The sequence below is a fragment of the Eleutherodactylus coqui genome, chromosome 1 (assembly GCF_035609145.1).
Source record: "Eleutherodactylus coqui strain aEleCoq1 chromosome 1, aEleCoq1.hap1, whole genome shotgun sequence".
Classification (NCBI taxonomy): Eukaryota; Metazoa; Chordata; class Amphibia; order Anura; family Eleutherodactylidae; genus Eleutherodactylus; species Eleutherodactylus coqui.
Genome location: NC_089837.1, coordinates 283,306,404 through 283,324,839, shown reverse-complemented (window position 1 = coordinate 283,324,839; position 18,436 = coordinate 283,306,404). Strand labels below are relative to the sequence as shown.

Genomic DNA, 18,436 nt, shown 5'->3' with positions numbered 1-18,436 from the left:
GGCAGAACTTTAAATAAAAATAACTTGTGTGAATACACCCTAGAACACTATCGTTTCCAAGAAAGAAAAATAAATTCAACTTGCTCAGATCCTAACATACTGTTCAAACTGGATAGCATTTTCAAGGCAACAGGCTAACTTAAGCTTTAACCCCTTCCTGCTCCAGGGCGTAAGTTTATGTCCTGGCAGCAGGGTACTTCCCGCAACAGGGCATAAACTTACGTCCAGGGGATAGCACTATCCCAGCGCGCTCCCTCTGTGACGTCACCGGGCTCTCGCGATATAATCGCAGAGAGCCCGGCTGGTTGCCATGGCAACAGGACGCCAGACACTGGCGTCCTGTATTGCCATAGCCTGTGATCGCTGTGTAAGCGATAAGGCATGGCAGGGCAGTAGCAAGTGCCCCAGAGGGACACAACTTGTGTAAAAAAAGAAAAATGTAAAAAAAAGTTAAAAAACCCCTTTTTTTCTCATTTTGCCTCCCTAAAAACGAAATAAAAGTGATCAAAAAAGGGTATGCACCCCAAAAAACAAGCCCTCACAGAGCTCCATACACAGAAAAATAAAAAAAGTTACAGGACTTTGCAGATTTCCAAAAAAGGGTTTTTATTGCAGAAAAGTGGAAAAACCTAAAAAAAGAGAATTTTGGTATCGTTGTAACCGTACCCCCCCCCCCCCCCCCCCCCCCGCAGAAAAAAATGGATTGTGATATTTATGCTGCATGATTAACACTGTAAAAAAAAAATCTATGGCAGAATTGATGTGTTTTCTCTCCCTGCTATCATAAAAAAAAAAAAAAAAAAAAAAGTTTTACAATATAGTCTATGTACCCAAAAATGGCACCATCAAAAACTACAGTTCGCCACGCAAAAAACAAGCCCTTATACGGCCGCGTTGACGGAAAAATAAAAAAGTTATGACTTTGGAGAAGAAAACCCGCCAAAAATCGTTGCATCCTTAAGTCCGAAATATGCCATGTCTTTAAGGGGTTAAAGGGAACCTGTTGTGTCGGTACGCCACCATAAACTAATATAAGGTGCTGTTCCTCTAGGTGACAGGAAGCAGGGAGGAATGTAATTTTTACACTCGCCTGCTCCCAGCTGGTAAAGATCTCATTAGGCACGAAGGTATGACTCTCCTCTCAGTGATGTGCATGCTCTCCCATACAAGCCTTTAGGAAAGCGCACGTATGTCAGAATAATCATACCTTTGTGCCAATCTTCACCAGTGGGCACGGTGGGAAGTGAGGAGTGGGCGAGTATAAAAATTACATCCCTTGACTTCTCGCCACCTACAGGACAGTACCACAATTCATTTTGCTGTTTCGATGAGACAGGTTCCCTTTAAAACTTCTGATATAATCTATGGCCATTTTTAACTTCTACCTTTATTAGTAGAAAGTGGCATCTTCACTTCCAGGAGCCTGTACGCTCTCTGTAAGGGCCTGTTCCCACATGACATAAAAGATGCAGATTTAAATTCCATACAGAAAATTTGCAGTATTCACAGTACAAGCTAAGGGGATGTGATTTTTAACATTTCATACACGTAGGGGGGAAAAAACACATCCGTAGTAGAATCTATATATGTGTCATATTTCAAATATGCAGCCTATCAATTGTTTTCTGAGGATTTCAACCTTAAGGCCGCCTGCACACGAGCGGGTCGGATCCGGCAGCGAGAATTCTCGCCGCGGGACCCGACCCGAGAGCCTGCAGTGACGAGCGCGTACTCTCCCGCACCTGGCGGCCCCAGCTCTTTCATGTGCCGGCTGCCGCGCAGCCGGCGCATGCGCAGACCGGAGCCAGCGGACGGTTGAGTGCGTGCCCCGCACAAAAATAGGACATGTCGCGGTTTGTTTGCCGCGCGAGATTTCGCGCGGCCAAACCGCGGCCGTCTGCATAGGAGTGCGTATGGAATGCACTCCTATGCAAACTTTCAGTGGCGGAAATCCCGCCGCGGGATTTCCGCCCGTGTGCAGGCGGCCTTACTATGCAAAAACTGAAAGATGTGGCAAATCTGCAGCATATCTGCACTGAAAACCACAGGAAAAACTGAACGCTTTAGTAAGGTTTTTGCAGCTGCAGATTTGACATGTGGTAACATACCTTGAATGTTCAAAAATGTCACCTGCAATAATACTGTTAGTAAGAAGGACAATGTTGTTGCTTGTGTCCGTGAAGCTGCATGACATGCAGTGAGAGACGACTTATTAACTCAATGCAAAGAGAGCAGCATTATGAGCTGTTTGGGTAGAAAGAAACATTGAAATATGGAAAAACCTTACACCAGAAATAAGCTGGCCACGTGTAAAGGAAAATAATACATTTAGGCACACCATTGCAAGTTTTACTGTATTTTTTGCATTGACTGCAATGGGCAATTAGTGTAATTCATTATTTTCCATTTCCCTGCGCAAATAGGAAAATAGAGCATTTTGGGTTTTTTTGCGCAAATGAAAAATACACACAAAATACGTGCAAGAGAACAAACCCATTAAAATCAATGGGTTCTATTCACTGCGTATTGCGCGTACAACAACGCCCGTGTGACACAGGCCTTAATGCAGTAATCTATGAAAGGGGATGAGAAAAAAAGTCCCATGTCAATCTAAGGAGGGATGACAACGTTTTCTTAAAATATATTTTTCATCACGTTTTTTTTTTTTAAACAAGGAATTCAGTACCATAAAGATTGCTGAAGAGAACATTCTCTACATTTTGTTTATTGAGACAAACTAATTAAAAAGGCACAAACATGGGGCATATGTTTACATGGACGATATAACAAACATATACATTAAAAGTGTAGGAATGTGGCTGCTTTCTGCTAAACAGAAAGTACCTAAGCTTTCGTATATACAAAAGATGTACAGTTTATGTCCTACAGTACAAAAGATCAGTTATAAAATATTTTACACTGAATTCTATATATTGTATATGTCAAGCCCCTACACTGTCTGCATTTTTCTATCCAAAGTCTTCTCATGTGAGAAGTGTCCTCTTTTAAAGCATGCCATTTTTCTACTGCAATGGCTGAATAGGCCTTTATTTTTAGAATACTTGATCTACTTAATCCATTGATCCTATTATCTGCTAGCAAACTAACTTATGCTGCAGAAAATAGGTTGAAATGTATAAATAAAAGCTGCTCTCAATCTGATAAAAAAGTAAATGTAGAGTTTTGTTTTTTTAAGTATTGCTAAACTGAATGGCTGAAACAGTCTGCAACGCATTGCTTATAAAATGTGTTTGCTAGTATCTACAGCAATTTAAAGAATTTAATGCATATCTATAATGAAAAAAAAATTTGGTTCACAATGATGCTCTAAAAGCAGAATTCTTGTATTTGTTTGGTTTACTACAGTACAGGTAACATTTTGAATGAAAAATAAAGTAAAAAATAAACAATACAGCTGAGTAATGAATGGGGTGTCCGTTAAGTGTGTAATCTGACCAAAAAGCAAGTGCTACTGGGGACAAGCCTAAATAGGCAACATCCCACTGCTGCTTAAAGAATAGGAATACTAGCAAGAGCAAGGATTTGAATAATAAAAAAAAGCTAACATATTTACACATTGAGCACAGATTTCTACAACACACAAATTTCATAAAAGGAAGAGGGGGCGGGAGGGAGGCATGAAACAAAACAAAAACCACAAAATATATCTTGGCTTGTCTTTAGGGCTCACTACCTAGTTAGTGGTTAGAAAACAAACTGTATACAATTTTAATAGTAGACGACAGTTCTTTATCAACTTTCTGACCCATCAGCAATCCAAATATGCAAAGAACACCACATTCAGCTCTTGTGCTTCTATACCCATCAAGATTTCTTTTTTTTGAAAGGCATTCCCTTTGTTTGTTTCATGCTGGTTAATGTGCCGTTTACTGCCATTAATGACACAGTTTAAATCAGCAAGGCATGGTAATAATGCTTCAGAGGAGAACATCCTGAGGGAATATGATGTAACAGCCAGCTTCATGAAGTATACCAACTTAACCTTTTCATACTGTCTTTGCAAGTTGTAGACTGTGTTCTCTGCCAAAAATCTTGGTTTAAAGTAAATGAAATACTCCCCTCAGGATATACATTTAAACAATAATTTACATTCCAAATGCTGAAGATCCAGAAAGCAAAAAAAGGACAAGCTTTGTGATATTTTTTTCCCCGTTTTCTTAAGTGTTTGTGAATAATCCCACGCATTAGTATGCAGTCACTCAATGCAAGACAGACCAGATTTCTGTGTGCGAATTTCCATCTTCCTATGGAACACCATTTAAAAGCTTGATTCATCATTGTGAAATGCAGATTGACATGAAGATACTTAGCAGTTTTTTTTTTCATTTACGTGGAATATTGGCAGTTAAGAAACACGAAAATGCCTGAACGGACATCACAAAAAATGGTAGTGATTTAAAAAAATAAAATATAATAATAATAATAATAATGTATCCAATTAATTGGCATACGAATGAAGAAAATGAAATACCTTGCTAGTGTTATTAAAATCATTAATAATCAGGTAAAATGCTAATACCATTTTATTAAAATATGTCAAAAAACAGTCTTCTAGGCTATATTCAGTCTTCAATTATGGTTTATCCCTCTCCTCCATTAGTGGATGTGGTCCAGAACAAAATTCTCAAATACTAAAAATGACCAATGAAACTGTATCTTCTCCTTTTCTCAAAAATAAGTTGCTTGTAGAGAACTACAAAACAACTCCATAATACTGTTGTAAACTCGTGTATAAATCCATTTTTCCTTTACCAAGGGGATGTAGAAGGTAGAGCTTGGGACAAGAATGGCATACTCTCCACTGGTCTCATAGCTATATTTAGTGGGGCAGCTAAAGTCATAGGTGTTGGGAGATTCATAGGGCTTGTTATAGTGACTGGGTGTGCTATATTAACTGGAGCAGTGACTGACGTAGGCAAATTAACTGGTGATGTCAAGGATAAAGGCGAAGTCATTGAAATTGGTGTAGTTATGGTCACTGGATGACCCAAATTCATTGATGACGTGATGTTAACAGGACTCGAGACATTGACAGGACTCCTCATACTCATGGCTGCAGCCACGGTTACTGGGTTGGTCAGGGTTCCTGATGCTGCCATAGAAGATGTAATATTGAAGGGAGAAGTGAGGGTGACAGATGTCTGAGGTGTAGTAGAAGTTTGGCACATGTTACCTGTATCTGGAAGAACAAAATAAAGGTCATCTACAGTTTAGAAGAGGCAAAGACTATCAAGACCAGTAAACAATTAGCTTACTGATTACATGCATTCTATTTTAAGAAAGCAACAAGCCCTTTGACTGTAATATAACTTTACAGTGTCATTTGTATTGCTTCTATATCAACTGGTATGAAGACATAAAATCACCTATTGAAAAGGTCCTATGATTCTGATCCACAGCACAAAAGAGAGAGTCTGAAGCTGAAATAAGAGGAAAAGTAATTTATCAAAGTCCCAACATGAGGCGTCCTTATACATTTAAATGACACAAACTTTTCATAACATAATATTTTAATTTGTGGTACATCAGCACTGTTAGAAGGTTTCTAGAACTTGCAACATATAATGTTAAGCAACACAGTTTAGCAAAACAAAAAAACAGGTCATGCACTATAAGCAGACTATACATGCAAAGACTAAGGCTACCTACACACAGATAAGCTCGGTATCTGGCCGTGAAACTCAATATCGCGCATGCCAACGTGCAATTTACCCACGGATGCAAGGCTTTATTCTGATAAAACCGCCTCCCATCACTTAAATCAAGTAGCGATCTTCTGGCGCGGTTTTCAATGGGAAACCTTGCATCGCATGTTGTTAGACTATACAAGCCTTGTAACAATGACTGGGAATTAAAAGCAGAGCAGGTTTGTATCTAGTCTTAACTTTGGCTTGAAGGAATGCTGCCTTCCAATAGGTGGCACTGTGGAGGTATTATTCCATCTCCCTTATCTGCATTTTACCCAGAGGAGCATGACTCACTGATTGCATTATCAGTCTGTTTTTTCACTTTTGGGATTGTTTGGCAGCTCACCTGACAGATTGATTTGTGTAAATTGAAATTGCAGCGATTTCTGCAACGCATGTGTGAGGGAGGCCTAAGGGTGCTTTTAGACTGGACAATTCTCGTTGGCACAAGCGAGCAAGCCAGCTTGCTCTCGTGTTGCCTATTTAGACACGCAGATTCATCGTTGAGAATCTTTAAGTATCGTTCAGGGTTTCACATTCGCAATGAGAAATCCTGAACGATCAGGGTTTAAACTGACAGGAGGTGAACGAGCTGACGATGGTTTTTATGCCTGCATATAATAGACAAGTGAGAAGCACACGAGTCTCGTTCGCTCGCGGTTAGACTTAATGATTATCATTCACTTTTGCTCATTTGAAGTATTTTTTAAACACTAATTGTTCAGTCTAAGGGTGCGGGCAGACGAGCGCATAAACGGCGCATTTTTGCGACCAAACGTATATACGTGACCATCTGAGGCAATGGTTTCGAATGTATTCGTTCACATGGGCGATTTTACGGCGCGTAAAAACGGCAATTCGAAAAAAAACGGAACATATGCGACCGAAATACGCGCCAACACATATTCGATCGCCGAAAAGACCGTTTGCAAAGTAGGAACAAACGAAAATACGCTTTCTAGCTCTGGTCGTGATCGGTGAAAAACAATCGCTCGGGCGATTATACGTTGCGCTCGTGCGAACGTAAATACGCCTACGCTCGTCTGCCCGCACCCTAAGAGCATCTTAAAACCTAGAATGCCAATTTGTGTTAATTGCTTAATTTAGTCAGCAACTTCAGTGAGCAAAATTACTTCATGAGGCCACCTCTATAGCCACTAAAAGCACATTGGGACCAAGTTATCCTTTTATAGCAAAGGAAAAACATTTTTAAGTAATATATTGTGAATACATTAACATTTCTTTTAGTATGTGCAAAGTCATTTAAAGAGAAATATTTTTTTCTGTTAGATTGTTATTGAATCTCTGTACTCCACTGAAAACTGGCTATATCCCCCTGCGTATGTATGGTCTATGCGGCAGAGTGTTGCCATGTTTCTTATTAAATCAAAATACTTTTGAAACATAAAAGATAAACATTGAAATACCTTCATATTTGATTCTACAATGAACTGGAGTCTGAAGTTCATGAAGTTGTCCTATGAAAAGGAGAAAAATATAACGTTACACTCCTGAGAAGAGACTAAAACAATTAAAATTTCTTAAAATATGCTAAAACAATTCTATGTTGTGCATCCAGCATTTATCAGCTATAAGAGGTTTTCCAGTGAAAAACTATTGATGACCTATCATCAGGATAGCTCATCAATACCCTGTTTCCTTGACAATAAGACAGGGGCTTATATTAATTTTTGTTCCAAAAGATTTTTCTTTCTATTTATAGCTGCCTGGACAGTATTTACATTGACTTTTTTATTAAGTGTAACTAGGGCTTAATTTTACAGTAGGGCTCATATAGTTCAAGCATCCTCAAAATTCCTGAAAAATGCTAGGGCTTATTTTTGGGTGGCTCTTATTTTCAGGGAGGTAATCACGGTTTCCACTCCGATCTCTGTGTATTTCTTTGCGCGGATCTCCTATGTAGTGGCTGGCGCTTGTAACTGCAGGCACAGCTCTCACTAAAATCATTGAGAGTTGTGTTTGCAGTTACAAGTGCCAGCCACTACACAGAGGTCGGCATGGAGACTTCCGCTCCGACCTCTGTATTATTGCGGCGCTGACAGCATGTGCCTGCTCAGCTGATCGGTCGGGGCCCTGAGCAGCAGACTCTGGCCAATCAACTATTGATGACCTATCCTGATGATAAGTCATCAATAGCATTTCACTGAAAAAACCCTTAAGTCAAAAAGCAGAGAGAAATTAGGTATCCAACAGTAGGAACATAAGGTCAAGATTTCACAGTAACTTAGTCTCCTGCAAGTCAAAGCATTACCACAAAAAATTGGGAATAGATTTATGAAACGGTCTTAAAGAAACACTTAGTTGCCCATGGTAACCAATCAGAACTCCGCTTTCATTTTAGCACAGAAGAAAACAAAACAGCTGAGCTCCAATTGGTTGCTAGGGGCAACTAAGGCCCCCCTTTTGTTTTTTTGGACAGTTTCAGAAAACTTTCTAGGCAATTAGAAAATAGCTACAGAAATTCTACCATGCTACACAATCTAAATTACCAATAGCGATCTTTTTCTGAATCTTACATTGAAACCCACTAAAACTTGAATTGCTAGTAAGCTTGATCTTTGCATCATTGTTGAAGACTATATTATTTAATCATCTCATAGACACAGATTCTCTAACATAAATTATGTATTTTGTCCGAGCAGTAACTCGGAGTGTGGAAAGAGTGCTGCTCCTCTCATGGTCAGGATGTCACGTCCTGTCCTGAGCAGGAAGTGTAGAAGCGCAGTGCTCCCATTGATCTCAAAAGGAGTGAAGCCAGCACTACGCCCTGCTTCCTCTGAGCATTGATTACAACGTCTGGCCTGGTGCAAAGTGGTCAACACTCGTCCATCAACTACTGAGGACCTATTCAGGAAATAGTTCAGCAGTTAAAAAAGAGAAATTATTAGACCTCTTTATTCTAGGCTGAAACTATTACGTAAGCCAAAAACCAATTACCTTGTACATATTTGGCATTATTACACTAATGAAAGTTAAATTATAATTTAACGCATTAGATTTGTTTTTTCAATTTTTCCTCAAATATTCATTCTATATTACCAAATCGGAGGAAAAAATATAGCTTAATTTTAATCAAAATTTAGGCACTAATAAAGGCTTTATACCATCAAAAACAAACATTTTTGGAAACTATGGGCCCTTTTACACTGAATGACTGAGTGCCCAACAAATGTCCCAGTGATAATTGATCCTGTGTTTTCCTCCATTAATAAATAAGGGATGCATGTCTACAGTGGCTGATCGTCATTTGATGTTTACACCTGCAGAAACTGAATGACAAAATAATTATTGTTTGCCATTTAATTACTGCAGGCATTTATATGGCTGATCATCGTTGATTCTCACTGGATGATCGGGCCGTGTAAAAGGGCCCTCTGAAACAAACAATATTTATCTAGAATTAGAATGCATTAATTCAAAAACACATTAAAAACCATTGCTGCTCAAAGGGTTAAACTATTACTCAGGCCAGCTAGTTTGTTCCTTAACTGCCTAGGAAAACAAGCAGCCAAGGTTGTAAATTTTCTATATTTGTGCCAGAGAAATGCTGGAATCTGACAGAAAGCAGCTCAAACGGAGACCTTATCGGTCTCAGTTTCAGCAATGAAAGCTTATGATTAGAGATGAGCGAACCTACTCGGCCACGCCCCTTTTTTGCCCGAGCGCCACGATTTTCGAGTACTTCCGTACTCGGGCGAAAAGATTCGGGGGGGCGCCGTGGGTGAGTGGGGGGTTGCAGCGGGGAGTGGGGGGGGGGGGAGAGAGAGGGCTCCCCCCTGTTCCCCGCTGCTACCCCCCGCATCTTTTCACCCAAGTATGGAAGTACTCAAAAAATCACGGTGCTCGATCGAGTAATTACTCGAAACGAGTATATTCGCTCATCTCTACTTATGACGCAGGCTCAGGGATTCAGATTGAACGAAGCGTAAACGGTCTCTTGGATGGTCAACCAATCCTACCAAAATTAGTGTTTTCAGTTTGCTTTAACCCTTTAAGTACATTGCCTATTTTGATCTTAAAGGGGTGGTCTCGCGAAACCAAGTGGGGTTATACACTTCCGTATGGCCATATTAATGCACTTTGTAATGTACATCGTGCATTAAATATGAGCCATACAGAAGTTATTCCACTTACCTGCTCCGTTGCTAGCGTCCTCGTCTCCATGGTTCCGTCTAAATTCGCTGGCGGCTTGCTTTTTTAGACGCGCTTGCGCAGTCTGGTCTTCTGCTCTGAGCACGAGCCGCTTCAGTGTGTTAGCCGCTACAGCTCTTCTGCGCATGCGCAGAAGAGCTGTAACCTCTCGGGAGCGCGCTGGAGCGGCCATTCTGCTACCATCCTCTGTTAGGCCTCATGTCCACGGGGAAAATCGGGCCCGCTACGGATTCTACATGTAGAATCCGTAGCGGGTCCCTCCTGCCCCGCGGACATGAGCGCTGAAAATACGAATAAATAAGAATTTACCTATCCGTAGCGGGTGGCGAAGCTCTGCTCTTCCTCACGGCCGGATCTTCTTTTTCGGCCGGCGGATGAATTCCTGACGCCGGCGGCACGTCGCCGGCACGTCGTCGACGTGCCGCGCGCATGCGCCGGGCACATCCGCCGAGCCGAAGCAAGGGAGATGCGGCCGTGAGGAAGAGAAGAGCTTCCCGGCCCGCTGCGGGTGAGTAAATGCTTTTAATTCCTATTTTAGGTCTCCCGCGGATCCGGACGGCTTCCATAGGCTTCAATAGAAGCCCGCGGGAGCCGTCCCCGCGGGAGACCCGCACGGAAATGGAGCATGGTCCAGATTTTTTCATGCTCCATTTTTTTTAAAATCCCTTTTATTGACGATCCGCGGGTATTTATGTACCCGCGGGTGGTCAATGCATCCCTATGGGGTGCGGATCCGCGTGCAGGTAATCCGCTGCGGATCCTAAATCATATTTTCCCCGTGGACATGAGCCCTTAGAGGAAGGTGCAGAGCCGCCCAGCCGAGAAGCCCAGCCCAGCCGAGCGGAGACGAGAAGCCCAGCCGAGAAGCCCTGCCTAGAAGCCGCCCATGTAAGTGAGGGGTCGGGGGTGATGTGTTAGCCTACCGCCCTGCCCCGTAGCCTACCGCCCTGCCCCGTAGCCTACCGCCCTGCCCCTGAGCCCACCGCCGTGCGCCGTGCCCCGGAGCCCACCGCCGTGCCCCGGAGCCCGCCGCCGTGCCCCGGAGCCCGCCGCCGTGCCCCCGATGCTGCCGCCGTGCTGCCCGAGCCTGCCGCCGTGCTGCCCGAGCCTGCCGCCGTGCCCCCGAGCCTGCCGCCGTGCCCCCGATGCTGCCGCCGTGCTGCCCAAGCCTGCCGCCGTGCCCCCGATGCTGCCGCCGTGCCCCCCGAGCCTGCCGCCGTGCCCCCGAGCCTGCCGCCATGCCCCCGAGCCTGCCATGCCCCCGATGCTGCCGCCGTGCCCCCGATGCTGCCGCCGTGCCCCCGATGCTGCCGCTGTGCCCCCGAGCCTGCCGCCATGCCCCCGCCGCCGTGCCTCCGGAGCCAGCCGCCGGGGCCAATACATACACACACACACACACACACACACACACACACATATACAAACACGTGTGGGTATATATATATATATATATATATATGTGTATATATATATATATAATGTGTGTGTATATATACACTCACGAATACGCGTATGCGTATACTCGTACACACGTATACTATATATATATATATATCTCTATATATCTATATATAGATATATAGAGATATATATATATATAAAAGATGTGTACACGCATATATACACACACACATTTATATATATATATATATATATAATGTGTGTGTGTATATACACTCACGAATACGCGTATGCGTATACTCATACACACGTATACTATATATATCTATCTATATATATATATAGATATATATATATATATATAAAATGTGTACACGCATATATACACACACACATATATATTTAGGTGAAAAAACTATTTCATCTAAAACAGTGGAAAGTGAATTGCAGGGAGGCATTACAGTACCTTCTGCTGAGAATTCAGCACTGGACAGCTCCCTGCTATTACGAAGCCTGGGTTACTTGTGCAGGGGGAAAGGATCAGCACTGGACAGCTCCCTGCTAATACGAAGCGTGACCAGCGTCTCGGGAGCGAGCACGTCGGGCTGAAGCAAGCGCAGGGAGAAGAAGCGGCGGCCATCTTTGGGAAACTTTTTATAAGTTCATGAAACGCCAGAACTGTAAGTAGGAACCGGCTTTAAAAGCCATTTACATTGGCACTTAGTAATGTATGCTGAAGAAGGGGGACTGGGCAAAAAAAATATTTCACTGCTGCCTCGAGACATCTCCTTTAAGGCCATAACGATTTTTGGCGGATTTTCATCTCCATTTTTCAAAAGGTGAGAGATAACGCATCAATTCTAGCATAGATTTTTCAGTTGTTTTTTTTTTTTTTTTTACAGCGTTAATCATGCAGCATAACTGACTCAATACTTTTTTTCTGCCGGTCGGTACGATTACAACGATGCCAAAATTCTTTTTTTTTTTTTTTTTTTTTTAAGGTTTTCCCACAATGAAAACCATTTTTTTGGAAAAAAATTTTTTTCTAAATAGCTGCATTCAAAGTCCTATAACTTTTTTATTTTTCCACACAGAGATCTGTGAGGGCTTTTTTTTAAAGACTAGCTGTAGTTTTTATTGGTACCATTTTGGGGTACATAAGGCTTTTTTTGATCACTTTTATTGCATTTTTTTGGAAGGCAAAATGCTAAAAGTTAGCATTTTAGTTCTTTTTTTCTTAGCGTTTTTTAAACGCCTTTTTGCCGTGCAGGATTAAAAAAGTGTTCAACTTATTGTTCGCATCGTTATAGACATAATGATACCAAATATGCAGAATGCTTTTTTATGCTAATATGAGAAAAATAACACAAAAAAAAGTTTTTCTTTTTTGTTTTTTTTTTAACACCATTTGTGTCCCTGTGGGGGACTTACATCATAGCACCGATGATGGCTCTGATAAGGCATTGTAGGACCTCTCTCCTGCAATGCCTTAGCGCTTGTTACAGCGATGATAGGCACAGGCAATACAGGATGCCGAACTCCGCGGTATCGCGAGTGTCCGATGACGGCACAGAGGGCGCGCTCCCTCTGTGAACCTTTCCCTTACCGTGATCTACATAGATCGTGGCAGGGAAGGGGTTAACAGCGGGGGATCGCTGCTCTGATGCACCCCCGCTGTTACATGGGGAGCCCAGCTATCAGTGACAGCAAGCACCTGCTGCCGGATAGCACTAGATCTCTTATGATCCCGTGCTATCCACAAGACATAAGTGTACGCCCTGTTGTGAGAAGTGCCCTGCTGCCAGGACGTAAACTTACTTCCTGGAGTGGGAAGGGGTTAAAGGGGTATGAAAAGCCAAGATGGGAAAACCCAGCGCTGCATCTCTGACCACCTGCTGAAACTGCTGAATGCTTCAGCCCAGCACCATTTCTGTAGCTCTCATTGAGGTGAATGAGACCTGTGGAAACAGTGTAGTGCAGTGTGCTTTAATGAGAGCTACAGAAATAGTGCTGGACTGAAGCATTTGGCTGTTTTTATAGGCTCTGGCGAATGGGGTCGCATCTCTGCTATGAAAAGATGAGGTCTGAATACCCCTTTAAACTAATGTGTAGATATAGCTTAAAGAGACTGCCACAATCATTTTGCACTCCTCACTGAGGCAGCAAAAGTTAGTGACAGACCCACTGATTTCAGTAATATGTCTGCTGTGTGGATCTGTGCAATAGTTTTGGAGAAAATTGTATTTTATCAGTAGTATCCCATGCATAGAGGACTACTAGAAGTAGTCCTGGATATTCACGAGCTGCAGGCTAGCTGCACCCACCCCACCCTCCAGCCAATAATTGACTGCTGTATACTCACTACTGTGCATAGTGAGAGAGCTGTCAATCACTGGCTGGAGGGCGGGGTGGGTGCAGCTAGCCTGCAGCTCGTGAATATCCAGGACTACTTCTGTGTCTGGCTGCTACTAATAAAAGGCAAGTTTCTGTAAAACTGCCGCATAAATACATACAGAAGACAGATCACTGCAATCAGTGTGACAGACATTGTCTTATGGTGCTCTCAGTGAGGGCTGCAAAATCATGGTGACAGATTCCCTTTAAAGGTTGCTGTTTAAAGGGGCCGAAAATTTTACTAACAATGGCAACATTTATCACAAGTAAATTGCATCATCCATCTGAAAGTGGCTCTGTCGCCTTAAAATGCTGCTGTAAAGTTTCTGCAAAGCAATAGCAGCATTATAGTTGAGCCAGCTTATGATTCCTCCGTATTCATGAGTGATGGCTGCCTCTAAACATTTATGGTGCATAATAAGCCACTTAAATTATTAGAAAACAAATCCAGTAAATTATTATATCCCATGGTATAAATAAAAAAAGTCTTTACCTTGAAACTTTTTACCTTGCTTACAAGTATTACAATTAATACTTTGACTTTGGCCATGTGTCTTTAGGTGACTAGTGATGTAGGCTGGACTAAGCAGCTTGCCACATACATTGCATGAAACCTTTCCTTCATGGCGCACCATGTGTGTCCTCAGCCTGTCCTTTGTGGCAAAGGCAGCAGTACAAGTCTGGAACAAAAACAGATAAAATGCATTTGAAATGTAAAAAAAAAAAAAAGGCAAGAAATATTGTTGCATTAAAAACAGGTTATTGAAATAACCCCTTTCCAGTTGTGTTACGTGCATGTACTTCACACGTCAAGCGAGTGTATGGAGCGGAAACCACACGATCTGTGGCAGGTGTCCGCTGTTTTTTCAGCAGACACTCACATGCAAAAGCTGAAGCTGAAAACATCGATAATGGTTGTTTAAATATAGTTGTCAATAGCAACAGTGATATCTAAGCCATTAGAAGTAAAGGGTTCCCTCTGTAATCCTATAGCACCCCACCCAATCAGACTGGCAAGGTGTTATTACAGCAGCTGGAGACCTAGTGAAGGCCCCAGGTCTGCCATCTTAGTACATCTATTATACCCTGACAAGACACAGGGCAGCGTGCAATATGCTAGTGCTGACAGAGCAATACAGAAGTGCTGCAGTGTATCGATCACACAGTCAAGTCTCCTCGTGTCGTACAAAAAAAAAACAAAAAACTTCAACCTTAATAAAAAGTTTTAAAAATAAATCAAACCCCCACAAATATTAAAAGTTCAAAAAATAAATTTCCCATTAAGCATATTAAAAAAACATCAATGCAAAAGTACAGTAGTAGGTATTGCTGTGACAATACTATTAAATCATCATGTTATTAATAACAAATTATGTGCATTGTAGAAAAATAAGGAATGCCAGAATTGCTGTTTTGGTCAACTCAAAATAAAAATAAATATAAATCAAAAGTGTTGTATGTGCTCCAAAATGGTAGAAATACAAACTACAACTCACCTTGCAAACAAGCAAGCCCTCAAACAGCTCTATCAATTAATATTTACAGTTAAGGACCTGTCACACAGGACAGAATATTCTGCACAGCATTGAGAAATATGCCCTCCTACGGATTTTGGTGCAGAATCCTGCTGGCAATTCCGTATCAAAATCCACAGTTAGTGCAGAGTTTGGTGCGGAATGAAGACCGGCATATTCCACAACACTGTTGCTGAATATTTTGTCCCCTGTGAAAAGTTCCTTATGTGTACTAGAACATGTCTGAGAATTTTTTTTAGTAGCCAAAAGAAAGTTCATTTTATTTTAATATGTAATATATAAAGTATATACTCGAGTATTAACCGACCCTAGTATAAGCCGAGAGAATAAGTTTCACCACAAAAAAACTGGGAAAACTTATTGACTTGCGTATAAGCTGAGCTATACTCGAGTATGTACTAGGTAAAAAAAAACCCTCCATACTCACCTCCCAGCCGGCGTCTGTGTGACAAGCAGCTTGAATTCTCCCCGCTGTCATCCCCCGCCATCCTCTTTGCTTGGCTCTGTCAATGCTGTGTAAGTGTCAGAACCGGCAACTCTCGGGGCCTCCGTGCCCGCACCACCGGTCCGGCCACCCGGGGTACAGGAGCGCGGCGCAGAGGTACCCCGGTTCTTGTGATCTCCCCGGGCCGCTGTAATACTGGTCGCCGCCGGGTTGCTAGGGAGGCAGCTGGTGCTTCTAGTCGCTTGACTACCAGGCTGGCTTCCCTAGTAACTGTCTGTGCAGTGAGACTGGGGGCGTGCCCCCAGCACCGCCCTGATTAGCCCTGCTGCTGTCAGGCTCCCCGCCCCAATCAGCTTCTGGGGCGGGAGCGCTGACAGCATTTAAATAGGTGTGTTTTCCTCTCAGGCCTTGCCAGTGTTAGTTTGGTTCTCCAGCTGCACCCGCGTTTATCCTGACTGCTCTTGTGACCTCGGCTTTTCTGACACCTGCTTTTGGACTTGACTACGTTTTTGCCTGACCCCTCCGTACTGCGTACCCTCTTGTTGCCTACCCGGATTGTCTGACCATTCTACCGTTGCTTGTCTCAGTGTCTGTTTGTCTCCCGTGTCCCGCTTCCCTAGTGAGGGTAGGGACCGTCGCCCAGTTGTCGCCCTGGGGGTTAGCCCAGGGGGGCAAGTAGGCAGGGACAGGGGTTGCGGGATATCTCAGGGAACCCCATATCCCGGACACTGTCCTGACAGTAACACTGGCCGAACTAAGGTCAGACCCTTGCATCCGCCCGGCAACTTTGAGCCCCTCGATGGAGGCCGTGGCGGCTGTAGCGAACCAGGTCCAGGTCCTTACGACCCTTGCCCAGGACCTAACAGCCCGCTTGCAGCCACGGGAACAAGTGGCAGCTGCAGGCCCCATGCAGCCCTCGTCCGCTCCAGGAACGATGTCAGAACCTCGAGCCACGCTTCCGGATTGCTTCTCCGGAGAGAGAGATCAGTTTTTTGCATTTAGAGAGAGCTGCAAGCTCTACTTTGATCTCCGCCCCCACTCCTCTGGTACTGAATACCAGAAAGTGGGAATCGTAATTACCCGCCTGAGGGGAGAGCCCCAAAATTGGGCTTTCTCGCTACCAGCTGGCTCTCCAGCCCGACTATCCCTTGACGCCTTTTTTTCCGCCCTGGGTCAAATTTATGACGAACCCGACCGGGCGGGCTACGCAGTCTCCAAACTTCTGGCCCTGCGCCAGGGTTGTAAGATGGCGGAGGACTACTGTTCCCAATTCCGTCAACATTGTACGGAATCCCGGTGGAACGATGCCGCCCTAAAAGACTTATTTTTGACCGGTCTGTCTGAGGGTCTCAAGGACCTACTTGTGGCCCACCCAGAGCCTAGAACCCTGGAGCAAGCCATGTCGCTGGCTATTCGAGCCGACCGACGTTTGAGGGCCAGACACGCCGCTCGGACCACCCCACTCCCCACGTCTACTTCTTCGACTGACCCGACCTTTTACCCTCCCACCACCGAGGCCATAGAGCTGGGAGCCGTGAACCCCGAGCAACGACGGGAACACCGCCTGAAGAAGAACCTCTGCTTCTACTGTGGGGAGCCGGGTCACCGCATTGCTACCTGCGCTAAGAAGCCACGGCAGGAAGAACTCCCGCTCCTAGGCAGTTGTCGGGGGGACTGTCTAGGAGCCCAGGTACTCCCTGTGTTGTCCAAAATGTTAGTGCCTTGCACCCTAGAATTTCATGCTTTCCACCGTACTGGGCAAGCCTTTGTTGATTCGGGGGCTGCGGCTAATTTCGTTAACTTTAATTTCGTTGCTCAACTGTCCGGGGTTTTGTTACGTTTAGAAACTCCGATTCTGGTTTCAGGAGTGGACTCCACTCCTTTGCAAGCAGGGGTGGTTAATCTGGTGACCCCTGAAGTAAGGTTTACTATAGGAGCCTTACACGTGGAAACCTGCACCTTTCTAGTGATGAGAGATTTGTCTGTGGACGTCGTCCTAGGCCTCCCCTGGCTCCGGGAGCACAACCCGGTAGTAAATTGGGACACGTTGGAACTGGTAAAGTGGGGTCCCCGCTGTGCCAATCACCTTTGTGCGGTGAAGGTGGGAATCTCCACCTGCGAGGGGAGCCCCCTACCAGAATACCTCTCCGAGTTTTCTGACGTGTTCTCCAAACAATTATCTGAAGCTCTGCCCCCTCATAGGGAATGGGACTGTAAAATAGACTTGATTCCTGGGGCCAAACTTCCCAAGGGCCGCATTTATAACGTTACGGTTCCAGAGAGAGAATCCATGAGGGACTACATCCAGGACAGCCTGGCCAAGGGGCACATCCGGCCCTCAGAATCCCCGGTGGGTGCCGGGTTTTTCTTCGTTGAGAAGAAGGATGGGGGTCTCCGGCCCTGTATTGACTATAGAGAGCTAAATAAAATCACAGTCCGAAACCAGTATGCTCTTCCACTCATTCCTGACCTCCTCAACCAGGTCGCTGGTGCCCGATGGTTTTCTAAACTTGATCTCAGGGGAGCATACAACCTCATCCGCATTCGGGAGGGGGATGAGTGGAAAACCGCCTTCAATACGCCCCTCGGGCATTTTGAATACCTAGTTATGCCTTTTGGATTGTGTAACGCCCCCGCCATTTTTCAGGGGTACATGAACTCAGTGTTTCAGGATATCATGGGGGTGTTCGTGGTTGTATATCTAGATGACATTTTGATTTTTTCCTCCGACTTGCCGAGTCACCATACTCACGTTCAGACTGTGCTAGCTCGACTCAGAC

General features: G+C 44.0%; 1 protein-coding gene across 2 annotated transcripts in view; it reads right to left on the bottom strand.

Moving 5' to 3' along the window:
• Positions 1-2,709: 2,709 nt before the first annotated feature.
• VEZF1 (vascular endothelial zinc finger 1) overlaps positions 2,710-18,436 on the bottom strand; it is a 54,852-nt gene continuing 39,125 nt past the window's right edge. The window contains exons 4-7 of one of the 2 annotated variants that reach the window (XM_066572367.1): positions 14,185-14,356; positions 7,136-7,186; positions 5,388-5,441; positions 2,710-5,200 (exon numbers count right to left, since the gene is read on the bottom strand). In XM_066572367.1, the coding sequence (XP_066428464.1) occupies positions 4,770-5,200; positions 5,388-5,441; positions 7,136-7,186; positions 14,185-14,356 (708 nt within the window). In that variant the 3' untranslated portion in view covers positions 2,710-4,769. Of the gene's footprint in view, positions 5,201-5,387; positions 5,442-7,135; positions 7,187-14,169; positions 14,357-18,436 lie in introns of both variants that reach the window. The other variant, XM_066572361.1, reaches the window with a different exon arrangement.